Source organism: Ictidomys tridecemlineatus, chromosome 7, assembly GCF_052094955.1.
Source record: "Ictidomys tridecemlineatus isolate mIctTri1 chromosome 7, mIctTri1.hap1, whole genome shotgun sequence".
NCBI lineage: Eukaryota > Metazoa > Chordata > Mammalia > Rodentia > Sciuridae > Ictidomys > Ictidomys tridecemlineatus.
Window position 1 is genome coordinate 99,350,297 of NC_135483.1, and position 13,003 is coordinate 99,363,299.

At 36.7% G+C, this 13,003-nt stretch overlaps 1 protein-coding gene across 1 annotated transcript in view; it reads right to left on the minus strand.

The window, feature by feature from the left end:
• Window positions 1-13,003, minus strand: part of Clasp1 (cytoplasmic linker associated protein 1) — a 269,130-nt gene that overhangs the window by 61,376 nt on the left and 194,751 nt on the right. The window contains exons 25-29 of the mRNA XM_040294156.2: window positions 12,894-12,956; window positions 9,911-10,014; window positions 8,022-8,045; window positions 6,456-6,700; window positions 394-457 (exon numbers count right to left, since the gene is read on the minus strand). Coding sequence (XP_040150090.1) covers window positions 394-457; window positions 6,456-6,700; window positions 8,022-8,045; window positions 9,911-10,014; window positions 12,894-12,956 — 500 coding nt within the window. The remainder of the gene's footprint in view (window positions 1-393; window positions 458-6,455; window positions 6,701-8,021; window positions 8,046-9,910; window positions 10,015-12,893; window positions 12,957-13,003) is intronic.

The following is a 13,003-nucleotide window of genomic DNA, read 5'->3' on the forward strand; positions in this document are numbered from 1 at the left end:
TTTTGTTTATTTTTATGTAGTGCTAAGGATTGAACCTAATGCCTCATACATGCTAGGCAACCACTCTGCCACTGAGCCACAGTCCCAGACCAAACCTAGGGTGCTATCTCCAACTCTTTTTATTTTGACATTATAAGGTTTCACTAATTTGTCCAGCTGGCCTCAAACTTGGGATTCTTAGATTTTAGCCTCCCCAGTAGCTGGGATTACAGGTGTGCACCACCATGCTTGGTTAAAAATTCCATTATGGAGAGACATAACACATGCTATTGCAGAAATGGGTGTTACATTTGTAAGGCTGAAACTCACTGGGGATTTCTCTTTCATTCTTGGGTATTTTACACAGCTCACACACACATGCAGATGGGAATATAAGTCTGATCCCAGATTTACCTTGCTATGAGGGTCAGCAAACATTCGGGTGAAGATCTCACACAATCTCTTCAATTCTACTCGACTAGAGGAAATAAAATAGAAATAAATTAATTTAAAATGTAAAAAGTCATCACTTCAATTAGTTATAGTTTGCTTTTAAAAATCCTTTAGATCCTAATAGAACCTAATCCAATAATACTGGGTGATTTCAACACACCCCTATCACCAATAGACAGGTCATCCAAACATACAGTCAATAAGATAATTCTGACATAAATAATACTATATATCACATGGACCTAACAGACATCTACAGAATATTTTACCCCAAACAACTAAATTCACTTTCTTCTCTGCAGCTCATGGAATCTTTTCCAAAATAAACCATATTACAGAACATAAGATAAGTCTTAGCAAATATAAACAAATTGACATAATCCTGTGCATATGATCAGGTCATAATGAAATGAAACTAGAAATCAACAGCAAGAAAATTCACAGAAACCACATAAACACAGAGAGTGAACAATATTCTTTTAAATGAAGAATGGATCATAGAAGAAACAAGAGGAGAAAGCAAGAACTTCTTAGAAACAAATGAGAACAGAGACATGACATATCAAAATCTCTTGCACAATATGAAGGCAGTTATAAGAGGAACGTTTTATAGCACTGATTACCTTAAAAAATCCAAATAAATAAGCTAATGCTATACTTCAAAGGCTGAGAAAAAGAAGATTAATGCCAAAATCAGTAGAAGATGCAAAAAGATCAAAGATGAAATTAATAAAATTGAGAATAAAAAATACAAAGTATCAATGCAACTAAGAGTTATTTCTTCGAAAAGATAAACAAGATTGATAAACTCCTAGCCAAATTAACCAAACACAGAGAGAAAACCCAAATTAACAACATTAGAGATGCAAAAGGAGATACCACCACAGACACTTCTGAAATCCAGAGGATCATTGGAAATTGTTTTGAAAACTTATATTCCAATAAACTAGAAATTCCGGAAGACACTGATAAATTTCTATATACATATGACCTGTCCAAATTGAAAGAGGAAAATATAGAAAACGTAAAATAGACCAATATCAAGGTATAAAATCAAAAAAGCAATTAAAAGTCTTCCAACAAAGAAAACCCCAGGGCCATATGGATTCTTTATCAACTAGACCTTAAAAGAATAAAGACCAGTTTTCCTCAAATTATTCTATTATTCTCCCAAATACATTCTAGGAAGCCAATATGATCCAAATATCAAAACCAGACAAAGACACATGAAGGAAAGAAAACTATAGACCAATCTCCCTGAAGAACATAAATGCAAAAATCCTTAATACAATATTAGCAAACCACATTCACAAACACATTAAGAAGATAGTACAACATGATCAAGTGGGTTTCATCCCAGGGATATGAGATTGGTTCAAACTAGGTAAATCAACAAATGTAATTCACCACATAAACAGAATTAAAGACAAGAATCACATGAACATCTCAATAGATATAGAAAAGGCTTTTGATAAAATCCAGTACTCATTCATGTTAAAAACACTAGAGAAGGAATTTACCTCAACATTATATATAACAAACCCAAAGCCAACATCATACCAAGCAGAAAAACTGAAAGCATTTCCTCTAAAATCAGAAATAAGACAAGGATGTCCACCCTCACCACTTCTCTGCAATATAGTTCTTGGAATTCTAGCCAGAGCAATAAGGCAAGAGAAGGAAATTAAAGGGATACAAACAGAAAAAGAAATCAAATTATTTTTGTTGGTTGATGACATTACCCTAAATCAAGAAGACCCCAAAAACTCAAACAGAGATTTCTAGAGCTGATAAATTCAGCAGGATACATTCACAAAGCAATAGCTTTCCCATGCTCCAATACAGAGTCTGCTGAGAAAGAAATCAGGAAGACCATGTCATTCACAATAACCTCAAAAAATAAACAAACTTGGGAAATTAATCTAACACAGTAGGTGAAAGATATCTACAATGAAAACTATAGAATGCTGAAGAAAATGAAGACCTTCGAAGATGGAAAGACCTCCCATGTTCCTGGATAGGCAGAATTAATATTGTCAAAATGGCCATCTTACCAAAAACACAGATTCAATGGAATCTCCATCAAAATACCAATGACATTGTTCACAGAACTGGAAAGTCATTTGGAAGAATAAAAGACCCAGAATAGCCAAACAATCTTAACCAAGAAAAGCAAAGCAGGAGGCATCACAATACCTAATCTCAAATTCTACTACAGAGCTACAGTAACAAAAATGGCATAGTATCACCTTCAAAACAGACACGAAGATCATGGGAACAGAAAAGAAGACAGAGACAAACCCACGTAGCTAAGTCATCTGATACTTGACAAAGGTGCCAAAAATATATGTGGGAGAAAAGACAGCCTTTTTAACTACCTCTAGCCCTCACCCTGGATAGAAGTCAAATCAAAGTGGATCAAAAACTTAGAGGAATTAGATCAGAAACTTTGTAATTGGCTAGAAGAAAAGAGGGTCAACACTCTAATACACTGGCACAGGTACCGATTTCTTTAACAAGACTCCTAAAGCTTAAGAAATAAAACCAAGAATCAGTAGGTGGGACAGCATTAAATTAAAAAGTTCTGCAGAGCAAAGAAAATTATTAAGAATATGAAGAGAGAGCCTACAAAATGGAAGAAAATCTTTACCAGCTACTCCCCTGACAGGGAATTAATATCCAGAATATCAGAGTTTAAAAAGCTCAATGTCAAAAACAACAATAACAACAAAAACAACAAAATCACAATCAACAAATGAAAAAAGAATTAAACAGATATTTCTCAAAAGAAACACAAATAGCTAACATATACATGGAAAAATGTTCAACATCTCCAGCACTCAGGGAAATGTTAATCAAAATTATACTGAGATTTCATCTCACTTCAGTCAGAATGGCAATTACCAAGAATACAAATAATAAATTCTGGTAGGGAAAAAGGCACACTCATGCACTGGTGGTAAGACTGCAAATTAGTACAATCATGCTGGAAAGCAGTATGGATATACCTTAAAACCTTATGACCCAGCTATCCCACTCCTTGGTGCTTATACAAACTAAAATCAGCATACTATGGTGATACAGCCACATCAATGTTTACAGCAGCACAACTTATAATAGTCAAGTTATGGAACCAGTCCAGGTGCCCATTCATGAACAGATAAAGAAAATGTGGTATATGTACACAATGGAGTTTTACTCAGCCATAAATTAGAATGAAATTATAGCATTTTCCAGTAAATGAATAGAACTGAAGATCATCATTCTAAGTGAAATGAGTCAGATTCAGAAAATCAAAGGTCAAATGCTTTCTCTCATACATGAAAGCTAAAGCAAAGTAAGGGGGGAAAATGTTGTGGGGGGGGGTTCAAATATTATAAAGACAGAGGAAGATCAGTGGAATAGAAGGAGATTGAAGTGGAGGGAGGAGGCAATGAATGAACTTGACAAAACTGTGATATGTGCATATATGAATACACTACAGTGAATTCTACCTGTAGGTATATTTATAAAATACCAATTAAAAATAAATAAATGAGTGGAAAACAGACCAGAAGAACAGAGGAAGAAGAATAGGGATAGGGAAGAGGGGAGGGAAAGAAGAAGTAATGGACAATGAAATTGACCAAATTATGTTATGTGCATATACAAATACACCACAATTTTATACATATATAAAATATATCACTATTCTTTACATTTCTCATACACCAATTTAAAAAAAAGAGGAGAAAATAACTTTGTTTCTGTCAACTATGCAGCTTTACCTAATCTATATTTATGCAACAGAATTTTCCACAAATAAATATCTTATTTAATTCATGAAGTTAAGAATATAAAGGTATAGATTCATTCTCATTTTAAGGTGAGGAAATCGACACTTGGAGCATGATATTCCCAAGCTCACAGAAAGTGACAAAGCATGACCCAAACCCCCTTCAACTTGACCCAGGGCTCTTCTCCATCTGCCACAGCTGAAAGGGTAAGCAATAAATTAGAAAAGAAGCATGTGTTTCAGGGTCACACAGACCTGGAACCTTAATTCTACTACAAACAAAGGATCATGATACCTTTAATCCTTCTCTTTAAAGCTCTGGCCTCTTCTCAGTCAAACAGGATATGCAGTATGTCACAAGGCTGCTGGGAAGGTAACACATGGCACCTACTACTGTACGGGGGACACAGCAAACCCTTAGGCACACTGGTATTCTTTACCTTTTCTGATCCCTGATTGCACTACTACCTTTTTTTTTCACTCTGAAGCTGAAAAGAGGGTCCTCTCTTCCTCAAATTATCATCCATCCTTACACAGATGAGAAAGTTGGCTCAATGACCCTTTAGTACGTACTATTAAAAGTACAACCTAAAGTGAATGCTGATTTCTAGAGATTATTTAATGGGTACATGGTGAACCCTAGGAATCCAAAAAATAGAATCAGCAGGAAAAAATGAATTCTGGAAGAAAAATCATCCTCATTTTATTTTTGACAGATCACGAGTGTCATCAGAAGCCTGCATTTCAGAAGGCATATGACAGATCCTCTCACACCATCTTCAAGGACAGACGGTATAATGTGGGCAGGTGTCAGTACAGGAAGGTGGAAGCAGATGAAGAGCCACCCGGGGGGCAGAGCCACTCATCAGCCAGTGCTCATCTGGCTACAAAGAGCCCAGGATGAGCCTCACCCAAGGTCACAACATAGCCAGTCTCGATACTTATCTTTAAAAAAAAAATCCAGAAGATATAGTACATTGCATTTCATGAGTTCATTTGTCCTTTTCTCAATTCCCATGTTTTAACATCTCCATAATTAAAATTTATCTTATACTTGGTGACATAGTAACACTGCCATATTTAGTAAACAGCATTTCTCATTACTTCTTTAGAGAGACATAAAATCATAGTATACCAAAGGGGCCCAAATATGGTATAAATGCATACCTTTTTGATGTTATATAATACATGCTTATTTTAGAAAATTATAAAATATGTAAACAAAGCAAAAAAGAAAAATGTTCAAAAAATAACGCTGCTGATTTGAAGGGCTCTGTTTTATCATCTGTTTACTCTGCATATTTATAAGCTACTATATGCTTATAAGTATTGAAAATTTTAGACTGAGACATTTTATCCTGAACCTTGAAGAGGAATACAACATACTAATTTGCAGAGTTGTTTCATTCTTCACCTGAATTGTAAACTATACCCAGATTTCTCAATAACAACATGAAATAGAAAAATATGAACCTTAAGGGAAATAAATGTTTCATAAGCCTAATCAATTATAGAATATGTGCCAGATATTTTGAAGACTTTGAATGGCAAGGATGGGTCTTACTTTTGAGCATCAACACATGGAACTTTGTAAGGACACCTTAAATGACAAGAAACCCCTTTAAGAACTTAAAAACAGTATATTACAGGGACATAGCCACATCAAAGTTTATAGCAGCATGATTCACAATAGCTAAACTGTGGAACCAACTTAGATGCCCTTCAGTAGATGAATGGATAAAGAAAATGTGGTATATATACACAATGTAATATTACTCAGCAATAAAAGAAAAAAAATCATGGCATTTGCAGGTAAATGGGTGGAGTTGGAGAATATAATGCTAAGTGATGTTAGCCAATCCCAAAAAACTAAATGCTGAAAGTTTTCTCTGATATAAGGAGGCTGATTCATAATGGGGTTGGGAGGGGGCATGGGAGAATTATATGAACTCTAGATAGGGCAAAGGGAAGGGAGGGGAAGGGAGGGGGCATAGGGGTAGGAAAGACAGTGGAATGAGATGGATATCATTACCCTAAGTACATGTATGAAGACATCAATGGCATGACTCTACTATGTGTACAACCAGAGATATGTGCTCTATATGTGAAATATGAATTGTAATGCATTCTGCTGTCAAATATAACAAATTAGAATAAATAAATACACATACACAGAAACCCCTTTAAGTCTCTGATGAGTTAAGAGGGGACACGGGCATGACTCTCAACCCTGGTCTCCTGCCCTTACCTCAGTGTTCTTTGGCTCTTCAGCAAGTTCTGCAAGCCCAGCAGCCCTTCTTTCCTTTCTGACCAGTTTGAACTTGCACAGTGGTTGAGAACTTCTGCTACATCCTCGGTCTGCCGCAAATAATGGGGAATGCCGCCATTCCTGGAGCCATAGGAGCGCTCGGAGCAAACACTTGAGGCATCGCTGTTGGCATCATCATCAGAATACATCCCATATGGCTCATATCTCCTCCTCACAGGCTTCTTCTGATGGATCCAATGAGGGATGGAGGTGAACGAGGAAGAAATGAAAAGGTGAAATGGTCATGAGTCATATCAAATAAAAACAATAACAGAGTTAAATGGAGAAACACACACACACACACACATACACACACACACTTGTCCTGTGCTTATAGATCAGGGAAATAAAAACAGAAAAGCAGTCTTCCAGGAGGAAAAACAGGTAATAAGTATCACACTCCTTGGCGGGGGTGGTGGGGGGGGAACAGGACACTGGGACACACACACACAATTTGTCCTCTTAATACAGTGTACAGTGTATGGGTTTTGCAGCCAGGCAGACTTGGGTTACAATCCTGGTGCTACCACTGACTGGCTGCATGATTTCAGAAAGCCTGTGAAGATTTTTCCTTCAGTTTCTTACTCTGCGAGAGGACGATATTTATGCCAATCCCACAGGCTTGCTTCGAGGACTCACTGGAATTCTAGGCCAAATAATCCAGCTCAGTGCCTAAGACACTGCAGGTGTGTGCACCCCTGGGGGCCCCGTGCAAGCTGCTTTGAGCATGGTCTATGGGCAAACTTCTGTGATGACATTTCGTTAAGAAAACCTGAAATTGAAATGCCAGTGGCAGAAATATCCTATGTAAAAGAATTCTTAAATTATCTAAACCACTTTCATTAAGGACTTTAGTTTTGCAACAAAAACAGGCTTCTTTTAAAGCAGACTATAATATCTGCTTCATTCATTTCTCTTACTCTGAATACAAAAACTACATTAAACCTACTAGCTATATAAAACTGATAAAAATTATAAAATACAAATTTTTCTAAAACCAAAACAGTCACCGGTTTAAGTTGTACAGATTCAATTTTCTATTAATACTAATTTTTATGAATCCAACTTGCTCGGGACTGTTTTGTCATCTGCCTATTGTCCCAGCATAATTATGAATAGTACCCCCTTTTTACTATTGAAAGTATTTGTGTTTGGATACTAAGTTATATGATCATCCCACTCACACACAGAGTCCTAAAATAAGAAAAATGTCAATAAATTCATTTGTGAAACAATGACAATATAAGAACAGGCACAGATTGAGTTAATATAATGCAATTCTAATAGGAGACAGAACAGAGCATGACATTAAAATAAATGCTAACACAAACATACATAAAAAGTGATTCGATTCCATCCCTAGTAAAGGCATTGGGAGATTCAACAGAATCAGAACTCAGACCAGAATTTCTACTACATTTTGTGCTGCTTTTGCTAGATTCTAAAAGAAATATACTTGCAACAGAAAAAAAATAAAGTTGTAAACAAAAGTTAAAGCACTGGTACCTTGCTCCTGGCGTCTCCTAACAGCTGTAGGCAGGAAAATATTGAAGGATGGGGAAAAAGCATAGAGAATTATGTCAGAAGCATATGTGGGGATTGTTCTGGCAACAAAAGCGTATAGCAAAACATTTCTTAGCAAACTAAAAATACAGATCAGCAAGCGTTTCACACCAAGCAGGTAGTAATAAAGACTGCTTTTTTTTCAAAATGGCATTTCCTAACCTCCTAAACCTCTCCTAGCACCTTCTGGCTCTTGCTATAATTCTTTACTGAAACTTCCCATACCCATACCCATGAAGCACATCTCTAATGTGACTTCTGATCTACTATCTATTCTGTCTGTCTATTCTTTCTGTCTGTCCCTGGGGCTTTTATTCTGTAGGCAGGAATTCAGTACCATTCCTGTGCTTTAAGCTCTTCTGAAGCAGGTCACTTGAAGAGACCAGAGTGGACAGAAAATAACAAGGGCAGACTGAGTACAAAGGGAGCTGGGGCTCAGCGAAAAGCTCAAGTCAAGTTATGCCAAAGCTCCAACTCTCCATCTCTGTTCTGCCTCCTAGAACTTTGCACACAGTCCCTTATGCAGTTCTTTAAACAACTAAGAAAGTCCTCAGCCTTAACTGGAAGTCCCATTTAGTAAGGGTTTCAGCTTCCATTGTTTCCCACTCCTCTGATGTCCACTTCCTAGGATCTCTGAACAAATAAAAGACGGATTCTAAATGCTGTAATTTGGAAGGAGAAACAGCTTCATAGAATTCTGTTCCAGCTCTTGACTCTTAAGTTAAAGCCATGGCCAGAGCAATTACCCTGGACTCCAATACCTGCCAGAAAAAGTTCTACATATAAGGGTGATGAATAGAGCTGGCCAGGCCATCTGTCTACCAGGAAAGCATTCTGAGAGCAGTAAACTGCTTGCTCACAGACACTTGTACAAGAAATCATCTGACTGAGCAAGAATAAATGAAGGAGAGACAGGAAGGGATGAAAGCAGGAAACTCCACAGCCGCAGACTATAAAGTGTCAGTCAGATGGAACATGGCTGGATTAAAAAACTCAGGGTAGGAAAGCAGGATCCTGTTATGTGTACTTTTTTCTCTACAAGAGAACAAATCTTAAAATAGCAAAGGCAAGGCTAGAGATCAGATGATTCTCAAGAATATCTATTTTGAATTCTGAGCACATAAACTGGAATATGCAAGACACTGTGCTCCCACCAGCTGAAATGCATCTTGACCATGAGCAGGTTCTACCAAGGAACTTTTGCTACAACCACAAATTAAAAGAGCTCTGGTCACTTTTTTAAAAAAATTTTACATTATAATGAAGCAAAAACACATCAGTATTTCATATCCTCAAACAGTAAACATTAAAATTTAGGAAAATTTTCTTAAATATTGACTTAAAAAAAAACAAACAGATCATACAGACCCACTAGTAAGGGAAAGAAATAAATGCAAGATTTTCAAACCTCAAACTATTACCTAGTGTTATAATTATGTTTAGGCTATGCCATCAAGGTCTATAAAGCAACAGAAGCAACAGGATGGAAAACAGGAAATGCTGGAAAAAAACCATGGTCCCCCCCCCAAAAAAAAACAGCTCAATGACATCTGAGAAGTCTGATGTCATCAAAATCTCCTTGATACTGAGGAGCACAGACAGGTAAGGAATACTGGATACTAATATTTTTTGGAAGGCCAATTTTCATGTATGTGTGTGGATGTAAAAGATTAAGAGGAAAACAACAGTAATGTAAATCTGTTCAACGTTTATATAATTTTGAAGGGTTTCAAATATGATTTAGTAACCTGATTTGGGGCAACCTCCTGTGAAGACAGGGAAAAATGTGGATGAATAATTCAAAGAGATTCTGCACACACTGCGCCCCTTACCAAAGCATCAGCAACTGCAGCTTCCAGATCTGTACTGGTGCTCAAAACCCGCATGGCATTCACGGAACCTGGTATTCTTCCTGGCTGGCCCAGCCCAAATCGGTCTATTTAGAAAACAAAAGCAAAAGATGTGTCACTTTAATTCACTTACTCTCAATTCTTTGCAAGGGGCTCCTGCCTCTTTGCGCCACAGTGGATAGAGGCTCTGACAAATCCCTAGCCAATTTTAACTGCATTAACTTATTTACCAGTGGTAGAGGTTAAGTTGTTTGCATTTAATACTATGGAGCCACAAAGCTCAATAGTGGAAACTGTTCTTTTAGTGGAAACTGTCCCTTACTATTTTATTACTTTGAGACATGAGAGAGGGGAACTTATTCTAGAAGGGAGCTGGACTATGAACTGAATCTTTTAATCTATTGAGCTTTTCCTCTACAGGCAAATGGCCTTAATGTTTCTTCAAACTAATTAGAAAGCTTCATGATTTGCTCAAAGAGTGAAGTAAACAATTAAAATTCGAAATGAATGTACTAAATTGATCTCTGTGCAAAATTTCCTTAGTCTTTTTGTTGTTTTTGCAATACTGGGCTATACCGCCAGCCCTTTTTATTTTCTATTTTGAGAGAGGGTCTGGGCAAGTTGTCCAGGCTGGACTGGAACTTAGAATCCGATTGCCTCAGCCTCCCAAATTGCTGGGATTATAGGCATGCACCACGGCACCAAGCTGAATAATAGCCTTTATACTGAATAATAGTCTTTATACAGATAAACAAAATGGAGAGAATCCAAAGAATTTAAGATAACTTTTAACATTTCAAACAACTATTCTAAGGTTGTTAGTGATCACAGTATATGAAGCCTTAGTTTTTAAAGTCCCAGTAAGTCAGTTGACCAGCCTTCCTTAAGAAGTGCTGGAGATTAAGACTATGATAGGAAGAAGTCAGTGTAAAAGATGCATTGGGAATGATAAAGTTTCTTAATTACTGATAAAGTTTCTTAATTAAAATTCTGATGTACAAAAAACTTTGAAGAAAAATTTTAAGATAAAAAGTGTTTTCCCTGTGAACTGTTTCAACAAGGGAAATTTCTGTATTAGCCATATTCTTGTATGAAGCATCGATTAAGAGGGGAGCTAATATTGATTTTACATAAACTTTGGATTGGTAATAAGACACCACTATAAAACTGATGGACTTTGAAATTGTTATGTTATTTAGCTTTTATAAAATGTCAATTTCAAGCTATTATACCTTCTACTACAACAGAAAGGGAAAATAATTTAAACACAGCTAGTCAATAGTTATACAGTCATGAATTTTTATAAACAAAAATTGTATGTTATACTATCCCCTTTTTTAATGCATTTGCTGATCATTCCAAATGTCCTCTTAGTCATTGTGTTGCAAAGGTGATTTCATGTGCCACATGAAACCTAAAAAGACCATAAAATAATCACATTTCTATATCTATGTTAGTTAAATTATGAAATGAGTATAAATTTGAGATTTACAGATTTATAGATAATCTTTAAGTCTTTTTTTTTTCATTAAAAAAGGGTAGATAGTAAGGGATTTATGAGTAACAGAATGAAAGTAATTCAGTTATAAGCCATTTAAAAATTACCCAGCAAAACTTAAATAAAACGGAGTCTAAAAAAATTTTAAAAACTAAAAAAAAGTAAATCTCATGCCAGCGATTCTTGTTCCTGGGATAATATTGTTTCATTTTGTTTTAAATCAGAAACAAAATTAAAACTTATAAGAACAATGCAATTATTCTGTGTTTCCCAGATGCAAACAGCTTTGCCATACACAGTGACTAGGATCACCTGATATAGAATACAGATAATTTGAATTGCAGATCTTGTATTTTTTTTTCTTTCTTTTCTGTGGTGCTGGGGATGAAACCCAGGGTCTTGTGGATGCTGAGCATGTGCTCTACCACTAAGCTAACCCTCAGTTCCTGAACTTCAGATCTTAAGGAGAAATGTTTACCTGGACCTAAGCAAGATGACCAACTTTTTGTCTCCACCAAACCAAAATCTGCTCTACATTCCTATTGCTCTGACACTGTGACAAAGCTCAGTAGTCCAAAGGATGGATGTGTAGAGCTGTGCCCACAGTCTGGCCCCTAATCATTAGGAGAATGCTTTTAAATCCTAGCGTACATAGAACTAAAGAGAAAATAACTGACTGAGGGAACTGGTAAGCACTGTCACCATCCACAGCTCATGAATTAATACTCAATTGAGAAAAATAGTCATCAGAGACTCTCAGCATATGAAAATTAGGCCAGTTAAATGTGGCAAATTGATGCTATCATATGTTTACTTTTTGCCCCTCTGGCTAGCCAGTTGATAAATGATGTGTTAGAGCTGAGATGAAAGGTTTGGGGTCCACAGGCTGCAAAGGTTAAGCTCTGGCCTGATTTAATTACCTGAATCCTGATCTTATTTTTCCATCAAAACTTTTAGGACACTTACTTTCATATATTTGAAACTATGCATGCTATAATTTGAAGCATTGTTAACTGAACAGTACCTCCAAATAATTGGAACCTGATGGTAGTAAGTAACATTAACATTTGACACTACACTGAGAAGTGAATGCTCTGGAGATGAAAGGCTGTTGGATGATATCCACACCCCATGTCCCCATGGGGCCCTATGTGACATCCACTTTGGGTGGTTGTTTTCATGGGAAGGGGGTGGTAGGAGGGGAAGATGTGCATCCCCATTTCTTTGTTTTGACATAAATATGAACACTAGAGAAATGATGCTGTCAAACAGGCAATAAAGCATCTATGGCCTATTAACAGAACTATAAACATTCAACAACTTAAAAAAACGAAAGCACATCAGGAAAAACAAACATGAGGTGCACACATGCCAAGCGGTAGCTGACACGGATGAAAACAAATGTTAACATGGGAGTGGAACTAGAACAGATGGAGAAGCCAAGTCATGCAGTTAGCACTTGTTCACCTGACTGCCCAACAGATTCAGCAGTGGAGAGAGCACTAGTGGACCTGGAATGACGTCGAGAGGCTGCAGGTAAAAGGAACGGCAACACCCACAGAATTAACACACAGGAA